Source organism: Aspergillus saccharolyticus, assembly GCF_003184585.1.
Source record: "Aspergillus saccharolyticus JOP 1030-1 unplaced genomic scaffold BP01scaffold_4, whole genome shotgun sequence".
In the NCBI taxonomy this organism is placed as follows: Eukaryota; Fungi; Ascomycota; class Eurotiomycetes; order Eurotiales; family Aspergillaceae; genus Aspergillus; species Aspergillus saccharolyticus.
Window position 1 is genome coordinate 286,602 of NW_020290614.1, and position 25,575 is coordinate 312,176.

The 25,575-nt window shown below is 51.4% G+C and overlaps 8 protein-coding genes across 8 annotated transcripts; 2 read left to right on the top strand and 6 right to left on the bottom strand.

The window, feature by feature from the left end:
- Nucleotides 1-312: 312 nt before the first annotated feature.
- Nucleotides 313-1,746, bottom strand: BP01DRAFT_147323 (cell division control protein 14). Its single transcript, XM_025570604.1, has 2 exons — nucleotides 1,112-1,746; nucleotides 313-1,050 (listed from the first exon to the last, which is right to left on the bottom strand). Exons 1-2 carry the CDS (start codon nucleotides 1,365-1,367, stop codon nucleotides 419-421), a joined length of 888 nt encoding a protein of 295 aa, XP_025434388.1. The 5' UTR covers nucleotides 1,368-1,746; the 3' UTR covers nucleotides 313-418.
- Nucleotides 1,747-2,460: 714 nt separating this feature from the next.
- BP01DRAFT_353555 (FPP/GGPP synthase family protein) lies at nucleotides 2,461-4,349 on the top strand. The gene is made up of 2 exons (XM_025574214.1): nucleotides 2,461-3,172; nucleotides 3,268-4,349. Exons 1-2 carry the CDS (start codon nucleotides 2,739-2,741, stop codon nucleotides 4,013-4,015), a joined length of 1,182 nt encoding a protein of 393 aa, XP_025434389.1. The 5' UTR covers nucleotides 2,461-2,738; the 3' UTR covers nucleotides 4,016-4,349.
- BP01DRAFT_353556 (Smr domain-containing protein) lies at nucleotides 4,040-5,553 on the bottom strand. The gene is made up of 3 exons (XM_025574215.1): nucleotides 5,519-5,553; nucleotides 4,905-5,429; nucleotides 4,040-4,779 (listed from the first exon to the last, which is right to left on the bottom strand). Exons 2-3 carry the CDS (start codon nucleotides 5,075-5,077, stop codon nucleotides 4,431-4,433), a joined length of 522 nt encoding a protein of 173 aa, XP_025434390.1. The 5' UTR covers nucleotides 5,078-5,429; nucleotides 5,519-5,553; the 3' UTR covers nucleotides 4,040-4,430.
- A 3,918-nt stretch (nucleotides 5,554-9,471) lies between these two features.
- gpaA (guanine nucleotide-binding protein subunit alpha gpaA) lies at nucleotides 9,472-10,721 on the top strand (the record flags this gene model as incomplete). The annotated part of the gene is made up of 4 exons (XM_025577159.1): nucleotides 9,472-9,589; nucleotides 9,661-10,003; nucleotides 10,062-10,618; nucleotides 10,678-10,721. 4 exons carry the CDS (start codon nucleotides 9,472-9,474, stop codon nucleotides 10,719-10,721), a joined length of 1,062 nt encoding a protein of 353 aa, XP_025434391.1.
- Nucleotides 10,722-11,773: 1,052 nt separating this feature from the next.
- On the bottom strand, nucleotides 11,774-13,136 carry BP01DRAFT_289242 (uncharacterized protein; the record flags this gene model as incomplete). Its single annotated transcript, XM_025571570.1, has 2 exons — nucleotides 11,774-12,805; nucleotides 12,978-13,136. The coding sequence occupies 2 exons, from the start codon at nucleotides 13,134-13,136 to the stop codon at nucleotides 11,774-11,776; spliced, it is 1,191 nt and encodes a 396-aa protein (XP_025434392.1).
- A 314-nt stretch (nucleotides 13,137-13,450) lies between these two features.
- BP01DRAFT_353560 (uncharacterized protein) lies at nucleotides 13,451-15,115 on the bottom strand. The gene is made up of 3 exons (XM_025574216.1): nucleotides 14,784-15,115; nucleotides 13,553-14,702; nucleotides 13,451-13,487 (listed from the first exon to the last, which is right to left on the bottom strand). The coding sequence occupies exon 2, from the start codon at nucleotides 14,615-14,617 to the stop codon at nucleotides 13,889-13,891; it is 729 nt and encodes a 242-aa protein (XP_025434393.1). The 5' UTR covers nucleotides 14,618-14,702; nucleotides 14,784-15,115; the 3' UTR covers nucleotides 13,451-13,487; nucleotides 13,553-13,888.
- A 1,338-nt stretch (nucleotides 15,116-16,453) lies between these two features.
- Nucleotides 16,454-18,523, bottom strand: BP01DRAFT_288918 (acyl--CoA ligase; the record flags this gene model as incomplete). The annotated part of the gene is made up of 5 exons (XM_025571557.1): nucleotides 16,454-16,679; nucleotides 16,751-16,854; nucleotides 16,981-17,269; nucleotides 17,370-17,958; nucleotides 18,046-18,523. 5 exons carry the CDS (start codon nucleotides 18,521-18,523, stop codon nucleotides 16,454-16,456), a joined length of 1,686 nt encoding a protein of 561 aa, XP_025434394.1.
- A 1,142-nt stretch (nucleotides 18,524-19,665) lies between these two features.
- On the bottom strand, nucleotides 19,666-25,549 carry BP01DRAFT_413548 (nucleoporin). The gene is made up of 4 exons (XM_025579005.1): nucleotides 25,358-25,549; nucleotides 24,356-25,292; nucleotides 21,194-24,301; nucleotides 19,666-21,137 (listed from the first exon to the last, which is right to left on the bottom strand). Exons 1-4 carry the CDS (start codon nucleotides 25,423-25,425, stop codon nucleotides 19,776-19,778), a joined length of 5,475 nt encoding a protein of 1,824 aa, XP_025434395.1. The 5' UTR covers nucleotides 25,426-25,549; the 3' UTR covers nucleotides 19,666-19,775.
- Nucleotides 25,550-25,575: the final 26 nt, after the last annotated feature.

Sequence of the window (25,575 nt, forward strand, 5' to 3'; positions counted from 1 at the left end):
GTTGTTTCATCTCTGGTTCATTCGGAGCTGCGCGCTGGGTAACTAAACTACCAATCGCAAACATGGCACATGAAAGACATCATCGTAAGCTGCAAGCCACATGCTGGTCCATAAAACTTAGGAGAGACATAACCAGGGGAATAAGGAGAAAAAGAGGAATCGGCGTTCGAGAATCCAAAGTCCGTACCAGACGGGAAAGAGAATGAGAGATGGCAAAAATGGCCCTGATAGCCAAGGAGAGAAGAAGATAGGGAATAAAACGAAGTCGCGAAAAGAACACATGCCCTTCGAAGGGAAACCAACAAGCCCATTAAGGAACAAAACCCCGCCATGATACCGTAAAAGAATCCCATGCTAGCTCCATCGCTGAATCAAAAGCAAGAAAGACAAGAACCCATAGTCGCTCAAAAATGACGTTTCAGTAGACAGTGGCGCCGAAGGGGGCGGTTTCCTTGAGATCCTCCACTAAATCCTCCACATTGTTCAAATGCCTTCCCAGTAATGCTTGCTTCTCGTCGGTCGTGCGCGTATCCCGATGTGCTTTCCCTCCGCCGTACGCCCCCGGAACATTGACACTCCTGGAGACTTGTGCTACGCCAAGCTTGCTGGGACTGCGTGAATGACCCATGACGGCCGTGTTGGGTGCCGAATGGCTAACCGGGATCATCGGAGTTTCGGGCATGAGGTAGAAGTAGAGGAACTCCACAAGTTTCAGCTTAACTTCGCGGGAGGTTGCGCGCTGCTTGAAGAGCGAGGTCACGGTAAGTAGGCCATCGAGTTCCTCAAAGGTGCGTGTGTTGGCGGGGTGGTCCAGCAGGGCAGTGACCAGTGTGAGAAGAGTCGCTGATTGGATGGCTGGGCAATTGATCGGGTCGAGCAAATCCAGGAGTAAATTCATGTAAATCTCTCGCGCGAACAATGCGCGCGACGGAGGGTGTAGCAGTAGCACACCTTGTATGAGGTCAAGGGTGGTAACAATAAGAGCGTCATTGGTGCCATTGCTGCCCCGCCCAAGTAAATGCTCGAGACATGTTACCAGGCGCATTGCGACTTTGCGTAGCACAAATCAGTATCATGGATGATCGCATGGATGCAGGGGTGGTTTACTTACCATTCCACTGGAAGCCTTCTTGAAGCTTGAAGAACTCTCTAAAGGCCGGATCATCTTTGAGTTCGGACAAGGACTTGGGCACGGGCTGCGGAGCTCCAAACGACAGGAGGGACCGCCGTTTGTCAGACGCCGGCCGTTTCGACTTGGACAAACAGATCTGTGCGAGGAGTCCTTCAACCTGTCGTAGTCCTTTCCGAACTTTGCTTGGCTCGTATGAAGAAAGATAGTCAAACGAATGCGCCAGCAGTGCCTCCATGAGTGGTGTAAAGCAGGGAAGAATACAGGCGCAACAGAAACTCCAGATAGCTCTGTAGCACAGAGAACGGGTAGGGAGGGAGAAAATAGAATCAGAAAAATCAAAAAAGAGACAATGGCGAAAATGGGGAATAGAAGAAAAATAAGTAAAAAAGACAAAGCGTTTGAGCACCCGATGGGTCCGTGAAGAAAGACCCTTGGGCCAAGACGATCGGGTACAAGTGAGGTGTAAAGAAGTGGAAGTTAGTTAAAGTACTAATAGTACTAAGAGCACTAAAAGGTACGATCTTTTCTAAAAATTGCCTTGGGGGCCGTAGAGCTGAATGAGAAAAAAATAGACTGGATCGAGTCCAGACGCTTGGAGAATGGAGCCCTTAATTAGTTCCAGAAAAGCATTGGTGATAGAAAGAAAACATGATTGTTGACACGGTCCGAGATGCTTACCGCACGTACCCTTCAACAGTTTAGACTCGTCCAATTCCCCACATTTGACAACAACATCTCCATTGTTGTCCCGGAGACCAGCCGATTCCTACCAATGGGCGGTCCAGAAACGCTACTTTTCTGCTAGTCGACCAGATAAATGATGTCAAACTGGGGTGGCTGGGGTATTTCAGCTCAGCTACGCCATTGATGGGGCCGTTTCTTGTCTAAACTGAAGGTGAAGTGACGCTTAATTGTGACGTCTCGGTCTTGCCGACATGAGATTGAACCATTGAACCATTGAATCATTCAATCATTGATACAGGACTTGCCGCCAATGCAGTGCGCAACTCCTCCGGGCGGGAATCGGGCAAATAGCCGCCCAGTACCAGCCCATCTTTCTCATCCCGACCCTGGGTTGCACGAACAGTTACAGTGTAGGAGTAATTGCGTATGTACTGTGATCCGGATCCATGATACCGTGTGCTGCTGGTGTCACCACCGGGCGGGCGTTCAAGCGCACGAAGCAAACCGCAATCAGGCACGCGGCAAGTCGGAGTTACTGAATGACCACGTGACTTTGCCCTGTCCGACCTACCGCATGTGACACTACGTCACGTTATCCCCCGCCGTACTGCCACAGTAGTTCTTTTCTCCCCGCCGGGATGTCACTTTTCGATGCATGCAGCAACAGTCCAACCTGTCTGACTCCTCACGCAGACGGTCAGGATTTGGTTTTTAACTTCTATCTTGACTTATGACCGACTGACTGACTTCGAGTCAGTATGCAGGTCTTTGAGTCTCGTGTTCTTCTATCTGGCTGTCATAGCATGTCGGGGTAAATTCCACCAGATTTTAAAAAGAAAGTGTCTCCCCTCCTCAGTCCTCCCCTCTCCTAGAGTAGCGCGCGGTCAGCCTAGCAGTTCTCGGACCCTGACACACGCACAAAATGCCTTCCGAGCCACTTTCCCAGCCACCTCCGACCACCTTCGTCCATCCCAATTCGACCGTCGTCACAAATGATGATGCTTGGGCTGAGGCGGGCCCACTCAAAATGCCCAGATCGGACTTGACAGCGATCCCCGACCAGGACCGGAGACTTGGATCGACAATAGCCGATGGGCTTCTGACGAATGCCAATGTCTTATCCCGCACGCACACTCGTAATCGATCTAGTGTGGATGGGACTAAGTACAAGGACGGGCAATGGTCGCCAGAAAATGAGAAGATCGTGCTGGGGCCCTATGACTATATGCTCCAGCATCCGGGCAAAGACATCCGCCGTCAGCTCATCAACGCCTTCAATGTATGGCTGAAGGTCCCTCCCGAGAGCTTGACGATTATCACTAAGGTGGTGGCCATGCTGCACACCGCCTCGTTACTGTAAGCTTCCGCCTTTGTACCACTCTCCACTAAGCCCCCTGCACTGAAGAGGTAAAGCCATTAGTGAACTGACTTGGGCCAATCAATGTGGGCAGAATCGATGATGTCGAAGATAACTCAGTCCTCCGTCGCGGCATCCCAGTAGCCCACAACATTTATGGCACGGCGCAGACGATCAACTCGGCCAACTATGTGTACTTCCTCGCTCTCCAGGAGGTGCAGAAGCTGAACAACCCAGCCGCCATCGATATCTATGTGCAGGAGTTGCTGAACCTGCACCGCGGCCAAGGCATGGATCTGTTCTGGCGGGAGACGCTGACCTGCCCGAACGAGGAAGAGTACTTGGAAATGGTCGGCAACAAGACTGGGGGCCTATTCCGTCTGGCCGTGAAGTTAATGCAGGCCGAGAGTGGCGCGGGCAAGGACTGTGTGAGCCTGGTGAACGTCATGGGTCTGGTTTTTCAGATCTGCGATGATTACCTGAATCTCTCCAGCGGTACATACACCAAGAACAAGGGTCTCTGTGAAGACCTCACGGAGGGCAAGTTCTCCTTCCCAATCATTCACAGCATCCGCGCCAGACCGGGGGACCATCAGCTTCTCAGCATCTTGAAGCAGAAGACCACCGACGAGGAGGTCAAACGGTACGCGGTCAGTTATATGGAGCAGTCAGGCAGTTTTGCGCACACGCGGGACGTCGTCCGGGAACTGCGAGATAAGGCACTGGCGCTCATCCGTGAGATTGATGGCGACGGTGCAAGCGACGATGGGGCCCTGGTTCGCGCTATTCTCAATAAGATTACAGAATCAACGCTAGGAAGCTCCCAAGAATCCAAACAATAAGATTTCGATTTCTTTGTACCGACCCCAACGTGCTCTCGGGTCGTTGGACAGATAATTATGCCTGCGGCACATGTGGTCTAACAGAGTGAAGATGATGAAGAGAAATTTTCAATCATGTCTAATTACTTAGCGGCGCAGAACCAGAAATTGCACAGGTGATTCACATTTCAAATATGGATATCTCTTTGTTTGCTTGCGAAAAGTGGGAAACAGAAATGTGGTCAAAGAAATCATGTCGACCATGAGCGACTTACCCCGCCCCCAGCAAGACTGCGCAAGACGCTTCCAGCCATCCAGATAGCCAAAACCGACCTTTTGGTCGCCAAGCGAGTAGTAGCTGTATTATTCCAGAACATTATTCTCATATCCCATACCCATTCAAGCCCAATGCTGGGTTGTCGTAGACCCCAATTCTTCACATAACCACACAGCAAGCCTTCTCCAGCTTGCGCAGGACTCTGGGGAGAACAGCGTTGACAACTTGTTCAATCTCATTCTGGTTATCCCCTTGCTGGTGCTGCTGCTGTTGTTGTTGCTGGTGCTGCTGTGGGTATTGCTGCTGCTGGTGCTGCGGGTAGTGCTGCGATTGCTGATGATGTCCCGGCGCCGCGGACATGTCAGCCGGTCCGCCAGTCAGATTCACATAGATGCGACCGGCATTTTCCTCCGTTGCATACTGTAGCCCGAGCTCGCGACAAACCTGCTCGACGCGGGGTTTGATTTTCTGCACGTGGTTGGCCGAATGGTTACCCTTTCCGACGATTCTGGAGAACCAGGAACAAAGAACATGTCAGCCAGCTGAGCCAGACAATCACTTCCGGACTCAAAAAACCCAAACTGCAAGCCTCGAGGAAAGGGTACTAGAAAGAGGAAGTTGGCTGGCGCTTACACATGTAAGTGCGTCTGGCCATGGTTTTTCGCATATCGAATCCTTTCTTCTAGGATTTCCTCGGCCTCCTCGACGAATTGCCCATGGAGGTCGATTGTGTCGGCCGCGACGCGCCCTTCGGCGTTGTTCTCACGAAAGATAAATTCGGAGGCCTGCTTGTTGTACTCTTCCATCTTGCGCCCGTGGGCTTTGCCCTGTTCGGATAGTTCTTTGGCTCTAGCGCCATCGCCGCTGGTGTACGCTTCTTGGGACTATGAAAGAGAGGGGTTTCCGAATCGGAAATGCGAGTCAGTCTCGGAGGAAGGTTTAAGTGAAGTGAGGTTTAAAGGAATTCCACGGGAGGGTTTTGGTCGTCGCAGAAAGCTGTGCAGGCTGAGATGCGATTGCGCGCAAGAGAAACAAAGGTGCAAAGTAAATTGATTACCCGTTGAAAGCATGAATTGCGCTTGGAAGCCTCCTGGCGCGCGAGGTCGCGGAGACGATCATATTCGGCCTCTGTGTCCTGGCTTTGCTCGTGGTTGAAGGCTGTGAGCGTGTAGATGTCAATCAGTCATTTGAGTGAGCATGCCCGCGCGCGGTCGGGGTTGCGAGGGATTTCTCCGTAGGACCCTTACCCCGAGGGCCCATATGCGACATCTCATGCATCCTGTGAACGATCGCGATGTATGGGCAACCAGTTTGAAAAGGAAATATATCAATGCTATATATAGCGCTATTCAGGCCGGTAAGGAGTGACACGGGTTGTTCTCTACTAGAATGAATATATCGACAATGGTTGAGAAAAAGAAAGGCGACTTCAGAGAGGCGAAAGTCGCAGCGATCGGGCGGGCAGTTGGCGCCAGTGGATGGCCGATCTGGAATCGGAACTCTACCTACTCACTGCCACCCTGGAAGGGTCGATTGAGTAGCCTGAGGCTGTCCGCTATTTACCCCCGGCCATGCGACGGGACTGCACTAAGCAAGGGCATCGTCACCGAACGGACAGTTTTTCTAGTGAATTCAACCTTGTTCAAGCCTTCAAGGTTCTGGCAGGTGCTTCCACACAGCACAAAAGTACCTCATTGTATAACTCTCCAGCATTGAACCACCACCTGCATGGCAGTTCGTCGGCTAATCCCCGGGATGGATCTGTTCAGGGCCAGCCTAGAGAAATACTAAAGTAGATCTCCTACCACAACAGTGGTAGCCCGATCGTCAGCATTGGTGATTCGGCACTTTGGCATGGTGAATTGCAGCATTCAGCCCTGAGCACTGTGCTCAAGAGGGAGGTAGGCTTGCTTCAGAGAATCCTGCTCGGCCTTTAAAGTAGAGGCGCCAAGCCCAGTGAGCCAAGCCAAGTGGAAACCGAATCAATAGTCTGTTCACTGTTCACGAGCTGCTGGGGAGGACTAGTTATGCCCAGAGTGGAGAGGGACCAGTGTACTGGAATCATCGAGCATTTGCAAAATGAGACATACTTCTTCAGAGATTGACTGGTCAATTCTGACTTTCAAACATGATGTCTCGGGGAACGTCAAGTCCTCCAGCTGAGCATCTCAGTACAGCAATGCTTCTGGAACCGGAAAAAACCCTATGTATTCTTGTACCTTACTGAATTGGAACGGTGAAGAAGGCAATTAGTCAATTAGTGGTCTCCTTAGTTCATGGCTGAACCATGGATAAAAGCATCAGTAGGGTTCGGCGGGAGATTCATCTTAGCTCGAATTAATGCTCCGCCTCTCCTGAAAAGTGAAAAGCAGAAACATGGATGTATCTGTCTCTCAATTCTTCATGCAGTAGGTTGATTCACAATGCCATTGCAGAAGATGTAACATCTGACGATTTATCAGGGGGCGAAAGCGTCTCACTCTCCCAAACATGTCTGGAATCAGCATCATCCAGTCTCTTGCCCATTTCTCAAATTCTCGTGCGGAGAAGCGATCGACGGGGCAGTTAAGGAGTGGAGTTTACAGCATACGGTACCTGGCCATGGAGCCATTACAACCTCACTAGAAGAGGCTAGTAATGGTCTCCTCCGTATTCCACGGAGCGTCTTCCAAAGCACCACCATCTTTCCATAGTACTGTCGCTTGGGGTATGTTCGCACTCCATATAAGAGCAACTGAATTTGTCAAGTTTATATCTGTGCTTACATTGCATGATGTCATGCATCAACCCACCAAGGATAATGATGTCCAGGGGGAAGCAACAACCATGAAATTGTTTGAAAGCAACGATTCTGGACTGTACCTGGCGATCGGGGCGCACAAGGTGTGGTGCCGAATTCCCCACCTCTTCCTGGGTGGCGGGCACCTTTTGAAACTGCAGGCTCCTCATTCTCATCCTACCAAGCTTCCGGCTCTTCTCCTGCTTGTGCCTTGTGGCCTCCAGATCCTTTTCTACGTATTGTACTCCGTACCTGCAAGGAGGAGAAGGCGAGCACCCACCCCCACATAGCAATCAGTCCGAATGTTTCTTCTGAGAGAAGAGGGTTGGATCGGTCGGAGGGCGCTGATCCAGACAATCCAACCCTGGAGACCAACACTCGCAGTCAGTCGATCTGCGGTACCCGGAAATTAATCCATGCGACTTGATGACTATCTAATCGTCAATAATCATGAGCAGGTCAGTGAACATTGTCTGAGTGGTAATTTCCTCAGGTCCCATGAGTCGGCTGGCACTTCTCTTCCTTGGTCGATGGGCGACTAGCTCAGTCAGTAGTCGGTTATGCACACGAGGTTAGGTTCAGGATGCCATCCAGCGGCAACGCCAGGAACTATTCCATGCAGAAGCCCCTCTAGACCACTTCTGATCTTGCATGTTCCGTCTCTTGACTAATAGCAGTACAGTGCTCAGGGATCCGAATTATTTGATGAGAACATTAGATAGAGACTTATATGGCAAGCATGAGCAGATATAATAAATGGTTCATATATGTACTAAGTTGTAAGCAAGTAATAAGTGCAGTGCCTCGACGAGTCATGAGCATACCGCATGAGGAATTAGAGTAAAAGTCGCAATAGTTAATAGACTTGGATATTGGATACTAGGTACCTAAATTACTGTACTCAGTACTCAGTACGTACCGGGGCTTATCATGCTCCAGGGAAGGACAACAGTCGGGTGGAAACCTCAGGCTGCTAATTCGTTTATTCACAACCTGAACTGCAGCGCGGGAGAAAAAAAAAGGGGAGGAACGGAGATACAGAGTACCATTGGTCAGCCCGGGTTCCGCTCTACTGGATCCTCTTTCAATTTGACAACCAATGAGAGAATGGAAACTAAATCTCCCATCGCGTTTACCAGACGGACCACCTACCACCTCCACTACTACCCCCTTATTGATGCAATTCTGCTGATGGTTTGAGCCTTTCACGACGGGTCAGTCTGCGTTCCAGAAGGAGGAAAAGTTCTCTATCTTCCATCGTTTCACTCGGAGACAGGCTCAATTGAGCACGAGGTTCCTCGTTCTCATCCTCTTCCTCCTTTCCACTTGCCCGCTTAATTCCAGACATGGTAAGGACGTATTCGTCTTACAGACAGACAAAGTTACAGGCCTTCCCTAATCTGGCCCCCTCTTTTTTTCCACCTTCCCCCAGTGCCCCAATTTCGCCTCTTTTCTCTCTTCCCTTTGGCTCACGTTCCTCTTCACAGCGTCTCTTTCATTTCTTACTGTACACTCAAGGCTTACTCCGTACCCTCCTTCCTTCTTTCTCCTCCTTCACCCTCCCACCACGCCCCCCCTTGCCGGCTGAGCTTAATCTTTCTCACTCCTATCTTTCAGCCTCGCTCACTTTCCTCCATCAATTTCCTTCTCTTCCTTTCTGCACACACCTCCTCCTCCCCTCCCCTCCTCGCCTCCGTTCATCCATTTCTCACAGGTAGATTGGGGTCGGCAGTCCAAAGACAGCTACTTGCTAATATTCTCCAATTTCTGCTTCTCTGTGCATTCACATAATCCTCTTACCTTCTTCGCTACTACACACTGGCATTGCTCGAATCGCCATAATCGGTGTTCAGTGTTCCCACCTTCCTTTCGCCTCCTTTCCATCTAGCCGCACAGCGCGCTCACATCTGGCTTTTCCCCTTACCGCCCACTCTCTCACATTCACCTCGCCCTTGAGTATCATTATTACTATCTTGATCTAATCGTCTATTTGTTCTGTGGGATATCAGATCAAAAAGTCCTTGAGCAGAGTAAGCAGTTCCCCTCCTTTTGGACTACATGAGATGCCTGTCCGCAAGTCCTCCACTCGATGCGTCAGCTGCACCTCCTTGCGTCAACACGATCGCTGGGGGCTGCGAAGCTTCTACCTTGTTGGATCTTAACCTTCCGAATGCTTGCTTTGCTTTACCTTTTAACTTCGATGTTACCGGTTCGCTACTGGAGCTGCGCGCGACTGCTGTCCCGTGTCTGACCACGTTCGCACTTGACATGACCTCGTTTGGATCAAACCAACCGAGAGATAGCACTTTGCTGACACAGATCGCTTCTAACAGAGTTCTATTTCTCTGCCCCGCTCGAATATCGCCGTTCCTTTGCCAATTTATCTATTGATTAATCACACGTTCATTGATCGCCGCCAAAATGGGTTGTGGAATGAGCACTGAAGACAAGGAGGGGAAGGCCCGCAACGAGGAGATTGAGAACCAGCTCAAGCGGGACAAGATGATGCAAAGAAATGAGATCAAGATGTTGTTGCTCGGTACGCATTCCCTCAATATCTGCTCTTTTGGAAACAATTCCGGATAGGCGATTGACAGTTTTCACGAATAGGTGCTGGAGAGTCTGGAAAGTCGACTATCCTCAAGCAGATGAAATTGATTCACGAAGGCAGTTACTCCCGGGATGAGCGAGAATCATTCAAGGAAATCATTTACAGCAACACGGTTCAGTCGATGCGTGTCATTTTGGAGGCCATGGAATCCCTTGAGCTTCCCTTGGAGGATGCTCGCAACGAGTACCATGTGCAAACCGTCTTCATGCAACCTGCTCAGATCGAGGGCGACAACTTGCCGCCAGAGGTTGGCAACGCTATCGGCGCTCTGTGGCGCGATACCGGTGTTCAGGAGTGCTTCAAGCGTTCTCGCGAATACCAGTTGAACGACTCGGCCAAGTAGTGAGTTAGATCACGGTCGCCTCTAGCCCCTTCAGCTGTCACTAACTGTAGTTCCCAGCTACTTTGACGCCATCGACCGCATCGCCCAGCCTGACTATCTCCCCACCGATCAGGATGTTCTCCGCTCTCGTGTCAAGACTACTGGTATCACCGAGACGACATTCATTATCGGTGATCTGACTTACCGCATGTTCGACGTTGGTGGTCAGCGGTCTGAACGTAAGAAGTGGATTCACTGTTTCGAGAATGTCACGACAATCCTTTTCCTGGTTGCCATCTCCGAGTACGACCAGCTGCTGTTTGAAGATGAGACCGTCAACCGTATGCAAGAAGCCCTCACTCTGTTCGACTCGATTTGCAACTCCCGGTGGTTTGTCAAGACCTCTATCATTCTTTTCCTCAACAAGATCGATCGTTTCAAGGAGAAGCTGCCTGTCAGCCCCATGAAGAACTACTTCCCCGACTACGAGGGAGGCGCAGACTACGCCGCCGCGTGTGACTACATTCTTAACCGCTTCGTATCATTGAACCAGGCCGAGCAAAAGCAAATCTACACTCACTTCACATGTGCCACTGATACCACTCAGATTCGCTTCGTCATGGCTGCAGTAAATGGTATGACCAAGCAGATTCACCATTTGATACGGAAGGCTCAGACACTGACTGTTTCACAGACATCATAATCCAAGAAAACCTGAGACTGTGTGGTCTGATCTAATGACCGGTCGATCTTGATCGAGCAGAGTGGGCTCGTATCTAGACCGTATGCTATGTGACTTGTAATTTTGTGTTTGTGCTTTTTGTCATACCATGTTGCAGCTTTTTACCCCTCCCGAAAGATTCCGGCGTTGAGACATTCATATGTCCATTACTACTAATTTCTGTTTCTATTTTCCTTTGTCCTGAAATGATATCTAGCCGGCTCTTTGTTATCAGCATCACCGATATCCATCCCATGACACAGAGCAGGAGTTGTTTCTCTATCTATTCCCTCAACTACCTTTTCTCTCCCCCTCGAGCAGCAGGATTCCTGTGGGTTGTATCAATTCTGCAAGGCTGTTAGAATTCTGTGCCTTATGTCCATCTTTGATTTCTCCTCTTTACATCCTATTCCCTTGATCTTGACCAGTCCATAGGATTCCCACGTTCTTCATATTTCGCTCATCCCATCTCTCTTATTCTGTTTATCTTGGACCGTCGTTCCGTTCTTAATCTCATGTGTGATCTGAAGCTGGATATTCCATGACCTTTTTGGTGCAATTGGTTCCACCTTGTTGTATGTAATCATAGATCACGCTTCCTCATCTCCTCGGGTCGTGCAAGAGCTAGGCTAAGTAGGTAATATGAGAGAAATAGCGGCGGTATCTGGATCATCATATCTTTACCATGGTGGGGAGGTTCTTTGGTACGTCCCTGCGGTGCAGAACTGCAAGTTGGGGCTGCGGGAGATGAAGCCTCTGCTGTTGCACATCGTGTAGTGTTAGACATCTTATGAATACATGCGAATCGAATCGAAGTTTTGCATGGGCGTAAGTCGAGTAAAAGCTTCATCAACATCTCAGCCTGGATGGGTCAAGATATAACGAGTAGCAACATCCAAGCGAGATCCTGTAATTCTTGTGTCCACAGCTATGGCACGGATCCGCGGAAGTCCGAGGATTACGAAAGAGAAATCTGCGAAATCTCCGTATATATGCCATGCATGCATACATACATACATACATACATACATACATACATACATTCGTGCATGCATAGAAGGAAAAGAACTTAGAATCTCAGCTTGGGGCCAACAAACACAATCAGGATCGCCACGATCCACAGCCCGAAGATCCAGGCGTAGAGCATCATGCGACCCCACCAGCCCTTCCCCTCGGTCATCCGGCGCAGCGTCCCCATGCGCCGCTCCGCCGCTTCCATATTACCCGTTGTGCGGTCGAGCCCGTCGACTGCGCGCGCCAGCACCGATTTCTCCGCCTCGAGGGAGGCGTGGAAGGCCTGTGACCCTGCCTTGAGTTGTGATGCTAGCGAGAGGAGTGAGGAGGTGAGGTCCTCCTGCTCGGCGCGGTCCGAGACGAGGGTGTCTTCTGTTGTTGTGGGCTGAAGTTTGGTTGGTGATGATGACGGTAGTGGTGGTTGGGATTCAGGGTGCAGGGAGGTGCCGGAGGCTGTGATGGGTTGCAAGGATGAGGTGGAGGGAGCTGCTGCGTTGGATCGATTGCGGAGGGTCGAGGACGGTTGGGGGGGAATGCTTGATTGTGGTTGCGGAGGGGTGGCTGTGGCTGTAGTTGTGGTCGTGGTAGTGGCTGGCAACGGTGAATCTTGCTGTGTGGTGGTTGTTGGGGGGATGGGGAGTGCGGAGGGTATCGTGGGTGGTTGTGGCTGTTGTGACTCTGATGGCTGCGATGACTGTTGCTGGTTGTGGTTTGCTTCTACGACCGCGTCATTATTGTCGTGGTCCCGGTCCCGGTCCCGGTCTTCGTCGGTGGTGCTACCCTCTTCGGGGGTCCCAAGAAGGTCTTCTTCTCCCTCAAGGGGCTCGGAGTCTGAATCTGAGCCATCCTCTGGCTCTTCATCTTGGGATCTCGGGGTGCTGCTGAATGCGACGGCTGGGTGTTGCTTGCTTCCCCGGCTGTGGGTCTCCGCTTCAACGGTGAGTCGGTCAAGGAGATCCTGGAGGCGGTTGAGGAGGAGTCGTTGCCGCGCTAGATTACTCTGGATAGTCTGTCGGCGGTCGAGAGGCGCAATTTCCGGGAGGCTGCGTTCGAGGTTCTGAAGGGTGGTGCGGGCATAGTCTATATTCTGAGGAGGGTGGGGTGATGTTAGTGACGATCGTTGCATCCGGGGTACCTCATGACGTGGAAGCGGGCTGGATGGTATTGCGATGGATTTCACAACAGTCTTGTGAACCCATGAAGACACATAGACAAGATGCTTAAGGATTGCTGGGAGGGGTCTGAATGGAAGCACATACCGCTCCTACTCTCTTGCGCTGATGCTCTGATCGTCGGAGTGGCCTCAAGTCCGCCGCGGAAGAGAGGAGGTTGTATTCCAACCGGGCCAGAAGGCGCGACAGATTCAAGGCGGCGATGTTAGAGGGCCCCCATGCTGTATCGTAGGTTGTGAGCGTCATCTTTGTCGGTCCCTCACACTGTTCGTGTCCGATGCTTTATCCGGAGACTGGAGATCAGTGGAGTTGAGGGAGCTGGATGCCCGACGGAATGTTCCCATCTTGCGGTTGCGGACAGCTTGGCTGACTCAGCAGGATGAGCTGCACGGGCAGGGGTGCTGCACTAATCCACTTTGGGACGGGTGTACTCTATACAAGTAGCCATGATATTTAGTAGTTACATGGATGTAGAACGACTTTCCTCCGTACTTAGTCTGAAGTCTAAGACCTGGAGATGATCTAATAGAGAACCAGCACAATCTAAGTCACAGATTGGACTTATGAACGCTATCGATCGTAGTGTAAGGCGGCTGGCTTCACGTAGTTAGCAATATGGACAATGAGACTCCATGTTGTACAGATTCAGGTCTCCCACATACGCTTCACCTGCAGGAACAACCAATAACAATGATGTCGGATCATCTTGAGCAGACACGACATGAATGCTGCCCCTCTCTTCTGGATAGCCGATTTTGACGATTATCATTCAGTCATTATTCATAATCTACCACATAGCGAACGAGATTCCTTGGACAAAGTAAGGAAGACAAATGGCCACCCATTTTGAGACTTTCTTCCTGGCATGCGCCTGAGAATCATCCCCGATGAGGATGATGTCAATAACAAGGTAGACAGGAACCGAAGTACTGAACAGACCAAAGAAAAGCGAACGCTCCCTCAATTTCAGACAACAGAATTGAACCACATGTAAGCCATTAACTGTACTCCACCACTACTCGCTTCCAGCTCCGCACTCCCTCCTCATCTTCTTCGCGCATATACTGGACTGCGTGACCGGATTTCCGCGCCGTGTGAGGCCCGCTGCTCGACTCCGCAACCTTGGGCGCGGGCGGTTCCTGGCTGTGGCTTGTGGTGCGCCACCCAACCGGGGACAAACCCGTCCGGGGTGGAGCACTCGAATCTATGCTGCCACCATTCACCCGCTCCGAAATCGAGCTACCGAAATCACCATCTTGACAGGTAGAGGAGATGGCGGTGACTTTCATGTCGGCATCTCCGGAGACGGAGAGAGCGGGCTCCTCCAGTGGGTACGGGGGCCGTGTCCAGGAGCTCCGCTCTCGAGTCAAGATGGCCGCCAAATGACCACTCGATGGCAACTCCGAAAAGTGCGACAGGGGCTGGAGGACGTCGCAAGCTGAAGGGAAAGAAGAGCTGATGTTGGGGCCAATTGGATCTGTCAGGTCCTGGTAGGCTACGCGGTAGCCTTGTCTCCCTGGACTGGCCGGCCCTTCGCCACCTCCCTTCTCTAGCGAAGATGACAGCGGATCCATTTGCCTCGCCAGTTGTGCGTACCTGAGCCGTCGACGGCGGATACGCTGAAGGAGCAGTAGAACGCAGGCTATGCAGGCAGCAGAATAGATGATTCCAAGCGACACTATCTCAATCTTCTTCGGAATTGCCGTCTTAACATTCTCGCACCTCATTGCAAGAGAGCTTTAGGGCTTATAGTTCCCTGTGGCGGCCAATAGGATCCAAGCCGCTTGTCAAGCTGCTGTGCGCACACCAAACCTGTATACTCAGTAAGCACTTGCCCAGAATATCTCGAAGAAGAGCCGTGTAGCATCAGAACTGGGTGGGACTCTGAACTACCTTGATTGCTTTTATCAGAGCTGTTGTTTCGGTACGCTTTGGATCGGCCACTGCAGCGATACAAATAAGGACAAGCTGAGACAAAAGTTTGACATTCAAAGGTTACCAGGGGGAAATAGTTGATTTGATGAGTGATATTGCATGGAACAGTATTGATTCTGGCAGATATCGAAAGGTTCTTATAAATGAGACCAGGCCATGGCGCAACCACTATAGAACGGATGCGAAAGCAATAACAGCCGGCCTTAGGGCAACCCAGGGCACGAAACACGCCTCTCTAATTATATGCCCTCTGCGAATGACGACTCCACTGCAGAGCATTTTGAAGACATGTCTAACGGAGATAACAATTAAATTGATCTAAAGCTCACTAGTTATTCGCATGGGGAACGCCAGAGGAGGGTAGCCCCTCTCCGTCAGCTGTGCCATGATCAGCCACCAGAGCTTATGCAACGATCCAACCGAGGAGAATGACTTTTAATTACAGATGCATCCCGATTATAGGACCAAGGAAGCTAGAGAGGTCGGGATGGAGGTCCTGAAGCAAGGCAGGTTCAGCTGCCCAGCGGAAGCGCCACCACCACTGTGCCATCGGCTAGGAGACCCGCTAACTAATTCTTAAGGGGAGAAAGCGGTCCAGTATAATACAACGCCATAAGGCTACCTGGACCGTGTGAGCCTCGATCTTTTAGCGCGTCCTATGGCGTCCTAGAGGGGGGATTTTGCAGAAATCCAGCCGAGCGAGCCAGATCCAACACGGTGGATGAGTCTATTTGACTTGCCATTCGCAAGGCCCCTGTCGATGGCGCCGCGAAGGACCCGGAAATGTTACGGTCAGTTGTCCTTGTCTCGTGATCTCAACGCATCTTTGCTCGCCTTTCCTGCCTCTTGATGGCTTGGTCGTTCAAGGGTCCTTTCATTGTTCGGCCGTTGTTCTCGCTCAGCTGCGCCTTGACAACCGATCATCGACTGTTGCCGCAGATCCAGATCCAGGTCTTATGCAACGAATAAGGTTGCATGGAATCAGGTGGAGGTCTAGCCCGTCATTGATTTTGTTTGACTGATAGTAGACCGATAGTCAGCTCGCATCATTTATCCAGGAGGCACTTGCCACCATATTTTAATTTAAATCTGAGATTCCTGCGGTGGTCCAGTGCCAATGAGGCTCCTCCCGCCGCCGCAATGTGGCGGTGAAATAGTATTAGTAAGGTATGGATGGTCGATTCCTGGTGGTCGGGTTCAAGCTCACTGCCCACAGCCAATGGCAGTGGCACTCGTCAAGATGCATGCCGTCGATCGATCGGTTGTTCCTCTCCACTGGTAACCTTGACTGCTGGCTCGACGTGCCGAACGAGTATCATCGCTACAACTTAACTCGTCTGTTCATAGTTATCGCTTATATCGTTTACTACCGCCTAAGCCGAGTTCAAGCCAGCTAGTAGCAATATTTTCGACCATCCCATGAATGAAGCCAGAATCTCGCAGCCTGCTGCAGTGCGCAGAGTGTTCGAAGGCTAAGCCGTCACATGTACCGCATAGCCACGTCAAGGCAACCAGTAAGCCGTCAGTGGTCGACAACTGCTCTGGCTGACACTTGTTTTATCAATTTCTATTGTGTTATAGCGAATACACGAGCAGCACAAATACAAGGACAAATGAAGAGAGAAATTTTATAGTCTTGCAGCCGGCTGCATCTCCCTACTAGCGCGCTCGCGAAGCATCTTTCTCAGAATCTTGCCTGATGGATTCTTGGGAATCGCATCAATGAAAATGATCCCTCCGGTGATTCTCTTGAAGGACGATACTTTGCCATCCATGAAGGAGAGAATGTCCCTTTCTGTGGTGACTTGTCCGGAGTTCAACACGATATATGCTCGAGGACGTTCATCGTCAAACCTATTTGCCAACAGCTGCGTTAGCGAATTCCACCTCCTGCACACAACACACTTCGCCTTTCGTGTACTCACATTGGCACGCCAATGACAGCAGCATCGGCTACCGCCGGATGGTCCAACAGTATCGCCTCTAATTCAGCTGGCGCGACCTGATTTCCCTTGACTTTGATTAATTCCTAACGCAGAAGTGCCTGTCAGCATACAAAGACAGAAGAGGCGACAAGACGTTGCAGGAACGGCGTGTCCGAGACTGAAAATTTGCGCCGCCAGTGGCGAGCAGAAAGTCGGTCTTACTAGCTTACCTTCTTCCGATCCACCACATGAAACAGACCTTGGTCATCCACAAAGGCGATGTCGCCTGTCTTCAACCATCCGTCGTCGGTCTTAGCTTCCTTGGTCGCTCCTGGATTCTTCCAGTACCTCTTCATTATGTTCTGGCCACGAACCCATAGCTCACCGCGTTGGTTCGGACCGAGTTCAGTTCGGTCATCCTCAGCCATGATTTTGGCCTCGCAGTTAGCGTTCAGCTCGCCCACTGAAGTGGGATCGGGTTTGATTCTAGGGTCCCAGCCCAGCAAGGAACATGTCGTCCTACGGCGAGCCCGAGGACCGACCTCTGCTGTTAGCTGCTGGTTGTTTCGCCACCGATGTTTCACCACAGCGAACCCAGCGAGAAGTTGAAAGAACTCACTCAGTCATCCCCCAACCCTGACGAACATGAATGCGACCCGGCTCCCACAGCTTCTCGACTTGCTCGCAGATCTCCGCGCCCAAGGGCGCAGCACCACTCGCCACTCCCTCCACGCTACTCAGATCGAACTTACCGCTGCGAACGGCCGGGTGCTTCGCCAACGCCACCACGACGGGCGGGACGAGAATGAGATCGGTGATGCGGAACCGCTCCGTATACTCGAGCATCTTGAGCATGTCGAATTTGGGCATGATGTACACGGGCACCCCGCGGCGCAGCGCGGCGGCGATGAAGATATTCTGTGCCAGCGCATGATACATGGGCAGGAAACAGAGCCAGCGCGCGCGCGCCCCCCGCTCCACCCAGTCCGGGTAGAGGTAGAACAGGAAGTTGTACTGCAGGAGATTGGCGACGTAGTTCTGGTGCGTGATCTCGACCCCCTTCGGCCGCCCCGTCGTGCCGCTCGAGTAGTTCAGCGTCAGCGTTTGTGTAGCCGCCGCCCCGGGCCTCGTCAGATCGTCCCATACAAACCGACTCCCTTCCTCGACGGAGGCGATTAACTCGCCCCAGTAGCGATAGCCCGGATTTACTGCTTCCTCTGGAAGCCCCTTCCCCATCAAATCCCCTATCCCCTTTCCCTTTCCCTTTCCCTTTCCCTCCTCCTCAACATCACCACCACCACGCAGCTCAAGGTCAAAAACAGCACTATCAAACACAAACATGCGCTCCCACTCCAATCCAGCCCCCTTAGCCGCCTCCAGCCCCGCCCCCAGACTGTCCCGCGCGCATATCAGGAACGTGGCCCCCGAGTCCCGCAGCTGGTACTCCAGCTCCCGCGCCACGAAGGCCGGGTTCGCCCCCGTGAAGATGCCCCCGGCCATGATGGTCCCCATGAAGATGACGGGGAAGAACAGGTCGTTGCCGGAGAACAGGAGCACGCGGTCCCCGGGCTGCAAGCCGGCCGCGCGCAGCCCCGCGGCGAACCGCTGGCTCCACAGGCGGAAGGTGTGGTCGGTGAAGTAGTGGGTGTCTGGCCGGGCGGCGTCGAGGAAGCATCGGTGGGTGGGCGAGAGCGGGTGCGTGGGGGAGGTGAAGAGGAGGGTCGCGAGATGGCATTTGGGGATGGGGATCGTCCAGCGGGATTGGAGTGGCATTTTGCAAGAGTCAATTCATAGAGGAAGTAGAAACCTATACTTTTGTGAGGGTGTGGGTTGAGTGACCGTGATGTCGCTAATTTTTGAAATAATGAAGTTCTATAAGTAGATATAAGTTATCATATATAAAATCGACTATAGTCCTCAATGATCAGTAAGAACTCCGTGGTGAACCCTGTCTTTTCTATTTGAAAGCGAGGACAAAAAAAAAATAATTAAAAAACAAATAAAACAAAAAAAAAGAGAAAAAGAAAAAAAACGGTCCAAGTCCAGGAAAGAAACACAGATCAACTGATCAAGTCAAATAATCTACTTGGTACCAGTTAGTATTCACCTCCAATCCAGTCCAAAGTCCACGCATCCATCGGCTGTGATTGAAAGAGGGCACAACTCCCATGCATTAGTATTATCTTCGCTGTCAATCAGACCACATCATCTGTTCCCTCTTTCCCTTTTCCTTGATTCATGCTGTCTGCCAATATCTATACGAGATGGGCATTGACTGCCACAGGTCAAACCCTTATGCAGCGGCGTGGATCTATAGTAATCCCTACTACTCCGGCATCCGAGGGGGGGGTTTTCCCGGTGTGCAGTGGCGCTTGCGTCTCGGAATCGAAGAAACGGGCAGTTGCTCTGCAGGGAGTGATTGGGTCTGGTTCGGCATATCCGCCGTTTCCCTGCTTCAACTTCATGCATGATGATACATCATTCGAGGATTGATCAGCTACTAGCCTACTACTAACTATTAGGTACAGTACATCATTCCGGACCCCCGCATTTCGTGTCGGTTGTGGTTCGGATAGCGGCTTGTTTGGGACCGAGGTTTGCGTTGGGTCGCGCGATTCTGATTGATTGAACTGATTCAGGGAGGAGGTGTTGCGGGGGATCGACATTTCTACAGTATTGTTCAAGGTTGCTCTGACTGTTCACAGTACCGGCTGGTTCAGTGCTTCAGGCGGATCTCGATCCCCTCTCACCAGAGATACCTGTCCTGAGTATTGATAAGGGTTCCATATAATAGCACTAGGAATAGGGTAAGGGAAAGGGAAAGGGACAAGGGCAAAAAGCCCCAAACTTTGATGCTATATCCTTCTAGAAACAAGACCCGTTAAACTCGCTACTCCAGATTGGAATCGGATAAAAGGCCATACAGCATGGAAAAACACCCTTCTCCCATGGAAGAGATAAGAAACTATTGTCTAGTTTAGATTCTAAACAAAGCCCACCCTTGCACCCTACTTCACTAACCCCCTCACGCCTCATCACCACCGAGGCATGCCAGCGTCGCCTTTAGTTCATTCATGATCTTCTCCTCCAAACGGTTCCCGGCCCCCGAGGCGGCATCAACCGGCTTCTGACGTGCCAACTCCAGCTCTTTGTCGCTGGTCGCCACGATGCGTGCTCGGAGACTCTGTTTCCGCTCGAGCAGCTCCTCGATATCCTCCTTAACTCGCGCCTTGTCCCATTTCAGTTCTTGAATCGCTTGCGCATCCACACCAATACTGGCGCCAGCTTCCCGGAATCGGGTCAGGATCATCGAGACCAGCGCAAGGGAGTACGCTTCAGAAACCATGCTGAGAGTGACCTGCCGGGTGGAGGCAACCCCAGAAACGCTGGCGGCGCGACTCGCAAAGGATTCGGCCGACCGCCTCAACTGGCCTTCGTATTGGTTGAGGAACGCGGCCACTTCTGGCGCCGTGCGCATCACGTGGAAAAGGAGATTCAGACACAGAGGAAGAATGCCGCCGGTCCAAATGGAATAAATCCGGGGCACCGGATCGAACGGTCCAAATCCATTGCTCTGGCGCATAAAGTTGGAGATACGGCTCGTGGAAATCCGCGCGAGAACGGTCTCAACGGCCAGATGCTCCGCCAGCATGGGTATAGTGGACAACTTGACCAGCAAGGAAATACTCAGCTCACCGTAGACGGGATCCCCAGCCACCATCCGTTGATCAGCCCATGAGAATAAGGCTGTCGCAAGTCGTGCTGTGTCATTATCTGCAATATGGTAGGCGATGTGCTCGAACAAGCGATCAACGTTCTTAACTTGCAGGGCACTCTGCAAGATCGCGGTGAGGAGGGCAAAGTCTTTGGGCGTACATTTCTCCGGCTGTTCATGAAGATAGGTCACGAGGGACTTGAAGCCTTGAGCAACAACCACCTTGACAATCTCAACCACAACTCCAAGGTCAGACGACACTTCGGCTTTCTTAGTCAAGGTTTCTGGTGCTGCCCGCGAAGGGGTGTCGAGGTGAAACTGAAGCGCAAGGAATAGGACATTCAACAGTAGGCGGTAATACTCCGTGTCGTCGTTAATAATAGCTTCCTCGTAGGAACTATGGCGAGATCGCAACGCATCCCATACGACCTTGAGTAGACCGAAGACCTCGGCTCCTCTGGCACCAATGGTAACCAGTCGTTGAAGCAGAGCCTGAGCAAACTCTGCTCGGGTCTGCTGGATGCGTTCGAAGATGGCTTCCTGAGGAACGCCCCTCGTGTTAGCCTCCAGGCAACTCTTTACGACCAGGGCCATCGACTTCTGGACTTCGCGATCCGCCATGAAGTCTTCGCAATGCTCTATGGCGAAGAATTTCCAGCTATAGAGAAGATTCTGTGCGGTACTCGATCAGCAAACTTGGCATTTCTCGAACATAGAAAAGCACCTACCACCTGCGCCTCAACCAAGGACAAGTTGAGGTTGGCGCGCTGAAACTCTTCGGCGAATCCTTGATTACGAGTTCCTGTCCAAGCGAAATCGTACGATAGAAGTTTCTGGCCTAACTCCACATCATAGTAGTAGCCTGCCCCCAATGACCGCGACTGTAGCGGAGACCTCTTGAAGTCGGCGAGTTTGCATCCCTGATATCTCATTTCGAAGTTCTTTTTGAGATTCGCATGCAGTGAGGCATTGTAGGCAGATACATCCACCGCATCTTTAGAGAACCATGATACCATGGGAATCATGGTCTTATAAAACCCTTGATCTTGCATATCCTTCGCAGCATGCAAGTACACGCCGCAAAGGTCCGCAATCACGGCCGCTATCCGAGTAGCAAAGACCTGGTCTGTCACTGCTAGAGACGAAATCTTCAACTTCGAGACATAGTTGACGATGCTAGTGAGGAACTGCGGGTGTTTTTTAAGCTCGGGAGTCGCCCATGGCCAGTGTTCCTGCGCGTGAGAGACAAACTCCAGTAGCGAAAGTGCTATTTGAAGGTCGGTCTGCTCTATCTTCGCGAGGGTATCAAGGGCAATTTGCAAGAAAGGAGCTCCCCTCATAGAGATCTCCTTGTGCTTGTCGTCCTTTTTCAGTGATTGACGTGGTGAAGTCCCTGTTAGAATATAAACCGCAAGCCAAGGCTGACGCTTGCTGATAATGGTGGATAAGAGATGCCAGACCGCCAATCGAAGGCGCTGTTCATTGAAGGGCTGGTCAAACTGAGACAAGATGTCGAGGAAAAGGCAAGCCGATTCAGGACCCAGGTGACCCACCAGAGATGGTGGTTCTTTTGCGGAATTTGAGGCGGCACTCTTTATAAGGATTTCCAGGATCGAGACAACCGGGAAACGATAGACATCATCCAAAGCATACAACTTCACGAGTGCAGGTGTAGCCTTGAAAAGTTGCTCCTCAAGAAGCGAGGAAGGAAGTTTCAGGCACCGTGCTGCCTGCAACAGCCTGAGTGAGAAATCTAATGTCGATAGCACCTGCTTCTGAACCAGAGCCAAGTAACGAAGATACAAAGTAGAAGGAGTTTGCAAGCCATCAAGGATGAGGCGTAGAAGGGAGTTGAAGGGCAAATCATCGGTCGACTCGGGACGCATCACCTCGAGCAAGTAGTCCGCGGCGGAAGAGAAGACACCGGTTGCCTTCAAGTCTGGTTTCTCATCTTCATTCGTTCCGTAGGCGTAATATATAATACGTTCGAATGTTCGGGCAAGAGATGTGTTTACCTCAAACCTTTGCTCGATGGCATTGAATCTCCAATTCCCATTGCTGTTGTAAGCGTCGACCATTATCCGCGTAAAGTTGAGTAGAATGCCTCGCATCATATGTGAAGGAACGCCTGCGGTCCAGTCTGCAGCATTTACCGCCTTCCCGTTCACATTAGTAGGAGTCCGTCTCAAGACCGCGCGAGAGGCTGCATCGTCAACGGCAGCTTCAAACAATCTTACACAGCTCAGCAGGAAAGGATAATCCCCAGAAGTTACCTCCGCAGCTGATATGATGGTTGTCATGACGGCACCTTTGCCTTCAGTACCCAGAAGGCCACTGCGGGAGAGGAAGGGCCACACTCTGCCTGGAAGAACTTCGAGCAGAGCATGAATGAACCGCAAACACACGACCGTACTCTCCAAGACAGCTTCTAGACCTGTTCTGGAGCCAATCAGTGGGAGATTCCGTTCGAAGATCTCGAATATCAAGGATATGATATCGCCTTGGTGACAGAGCCCATCACTTGCCAGCTCAAGAATGCGCTTAGCACCAGAGCGGCCGCCATTCTGTGCCTGCGCGTCCTTAGCAGCTATTATGAGGTCGGCAAGCAGTCCAATGGAATCTGCAACGGTGTCCTCCCCATAGCCTGCTGCGAAACCTCCTTGCTCGTTCCATTCTTCCAGCCAGCTTCCAAGATAGCTCAAACAGGAATACTGATGATGCCACCTGATGACTGCAGGCCTCGATTCAGAGACAACCTGTCCAACTGCCATTGAAGGTATCTGAGAAGAGGCGGTGACAACCAAGGCATTACCCACATCACGGCTGCTGATCAACCTCCGAGGAGAGGCTGATACCATCGGCAGCGGCTCAATCAAAGTGACAAGGTTTGCATTTTCATCCTCCCTCACTGTCTGGTAGCCATGAAAACCATCGCGTACGATCTGAGTGAATGATACCATATTCTCCAGCTCAGCGGCGATTAATGGAAAGCCTTCTTCGTCAACCAGATCTTTGCTGACCAGAGCACGGCATAGCTTCAAGAAAGGCACTGTTTCATAAGGAAACCGCGATTGTGCTATCCGAAAGACATTGTCCATCAGACCATCATCTTGGACGAACATCAACCGTGGGTCTGTTAAGGGAGGCGCCTGCGAATCCGAAAGCCACTGAGGCTCTGCCGCAGGCCCATTGAGAATTGCCAGGACTGCTTCCAGAATTTCCGGTGAATAATCCAAAAACTTTAGTGCAGACTGAAGAAAGTCTAGCAACACCGCACGGATCCAGTTGCCCATGAGTTGATCATCGACCGCGGAAGTCGGTTCGACTTTGGTGGCTAGTGCGACTATCGTGTCGAACACGACCTCCTTCATCGCATCTGAGGTCAAGATAGCGATTGACTCTTCGATAGTGTAGTTCGGTCCCCGTGTGCGCTCAAGCAAGTCCTCATAGAGAGAAAACTCGGATGACTGACCGAAATTTGAGTCAGGTGTGTTTGACTGGAAAGAATCGACGGCGCTGTGAAATTGCTCTAGCTCGCGTGCTTCTTTATCGTTGATTGCGAGCTCCTGCATGGTGTGTAAGATCATACCCCACGAAAACGCGCCCGGATTAGCAGTCCTGCATTCAAGGCCTTCGGACATAAACATCTCATGAATTTGGCCGATCTCATCCTTACTCAAGAAGTACTGAGTTTTGGACGAATCGGGGACCTTGCCCTTGAGAAAAGACTTGTTCATGATGGAATTGATCGACGACTGAAGTTTCAAAAGCGCGACCGTAGTTAGAGAGACGAGACCCTGGAGGGGCACCAATACCTCCAAGGGATCCTGACAAGGCTTCAACTAGTCAGTACATGTGAAATCACTTGAGGCGGATAACCAACAACTCACAATCACAAGTGGCTCTAAAAAGCTATGGTCAACCATCAGCTTGAGCCAGGAGAGTACGAGACTGGCGGACGGAATTTCTTTGGAAGCCTGGAGTTGGTAGAACAGTATTTGCACGATATGCAGGATTTCTTCGACTAGGGTTGTTGACCACAAATCTTCCACCTGCTGGCTACTCTCGGTGGCGCTTAACCACCCAGCATCTCCCGTCAGGGATGTTAGTCGGCTGCGAATAGCGTCGATGCAATTTTCACTGAAATCATGCCAATTCCCTCCTTTGAGCTTATGATGAAAGATGTTGACGCCTAATTCGCATAGTGCACTTTGGTGGGTCGACAATTGCTGGGTGGCATCGGGCTCAACCCTGCTAAGATGGAAAAAGCTCAGGAGCTTGCGAGCTACCTTGATGACATGACTTCGTTCAGAAAGATAAGTACTGCGTAGCCTCAGGCGCCTGCTTTTCTCGAGATGAAATTCGGCGGGATCATCGTTCGTCAAGTTTTTGCGATTGAGAACTTCCGCAAGAGCAGGACCGGCGAGGGATGCGCGCAAATTATCGGCTCCTGTTGCACTCTGCAAACTAGTTGTTTCCTCTCCAGCATAACGGATTAAAAGGCGTGTAGCGGGCCGATTCTGCCATTCCAATATGGTCACCCGAAGCGCACTGATTTCATCGATACCGGCTTTCTCGCTCAACCAGAGAGCGTCCGCCTTGATCTCCTTGAGGTCGTATGAAGACTGTGCATTTGTCTCGGCATGAATAGCTGCCGTTTTGGATTCGAAGTCGGTCTTAGATTTCGCCGATGGGGAAGGGAAGCCGTTCAAGCAATTCGAGAGCAGCTGGACGCTGTCGGGATGCGACAGGAAGGCGTGTAGTTGATCCGCATCGTCGCCCCTACTTGTGCGATCACACATGCATAGGAAGGCTTTCTTCCATGATCTAGACTCGCAGACAAGGTTAGCTTCGGTTGTTGTGTTGAGCGTGTTAATCTCAAAAGCGCGTACAGAAGCTGGATGTCCCCGGAGAAGCACTTGTCCAGGGACGGGAAGAAGGCTTCCGGGAGGGGAGCCATTGCCGGGACCACTATATCATTATAGATTTAAAAAGCGAAGAAAGGTGACAGCGCTGTCCAACCGAGTCCAAAGAAACAGACACGGTGATGGGCAGCAGTGGAGAGAGAGATAGATACGGAGAGCTCAACAGCTCACGGCGCGGCGGGAAT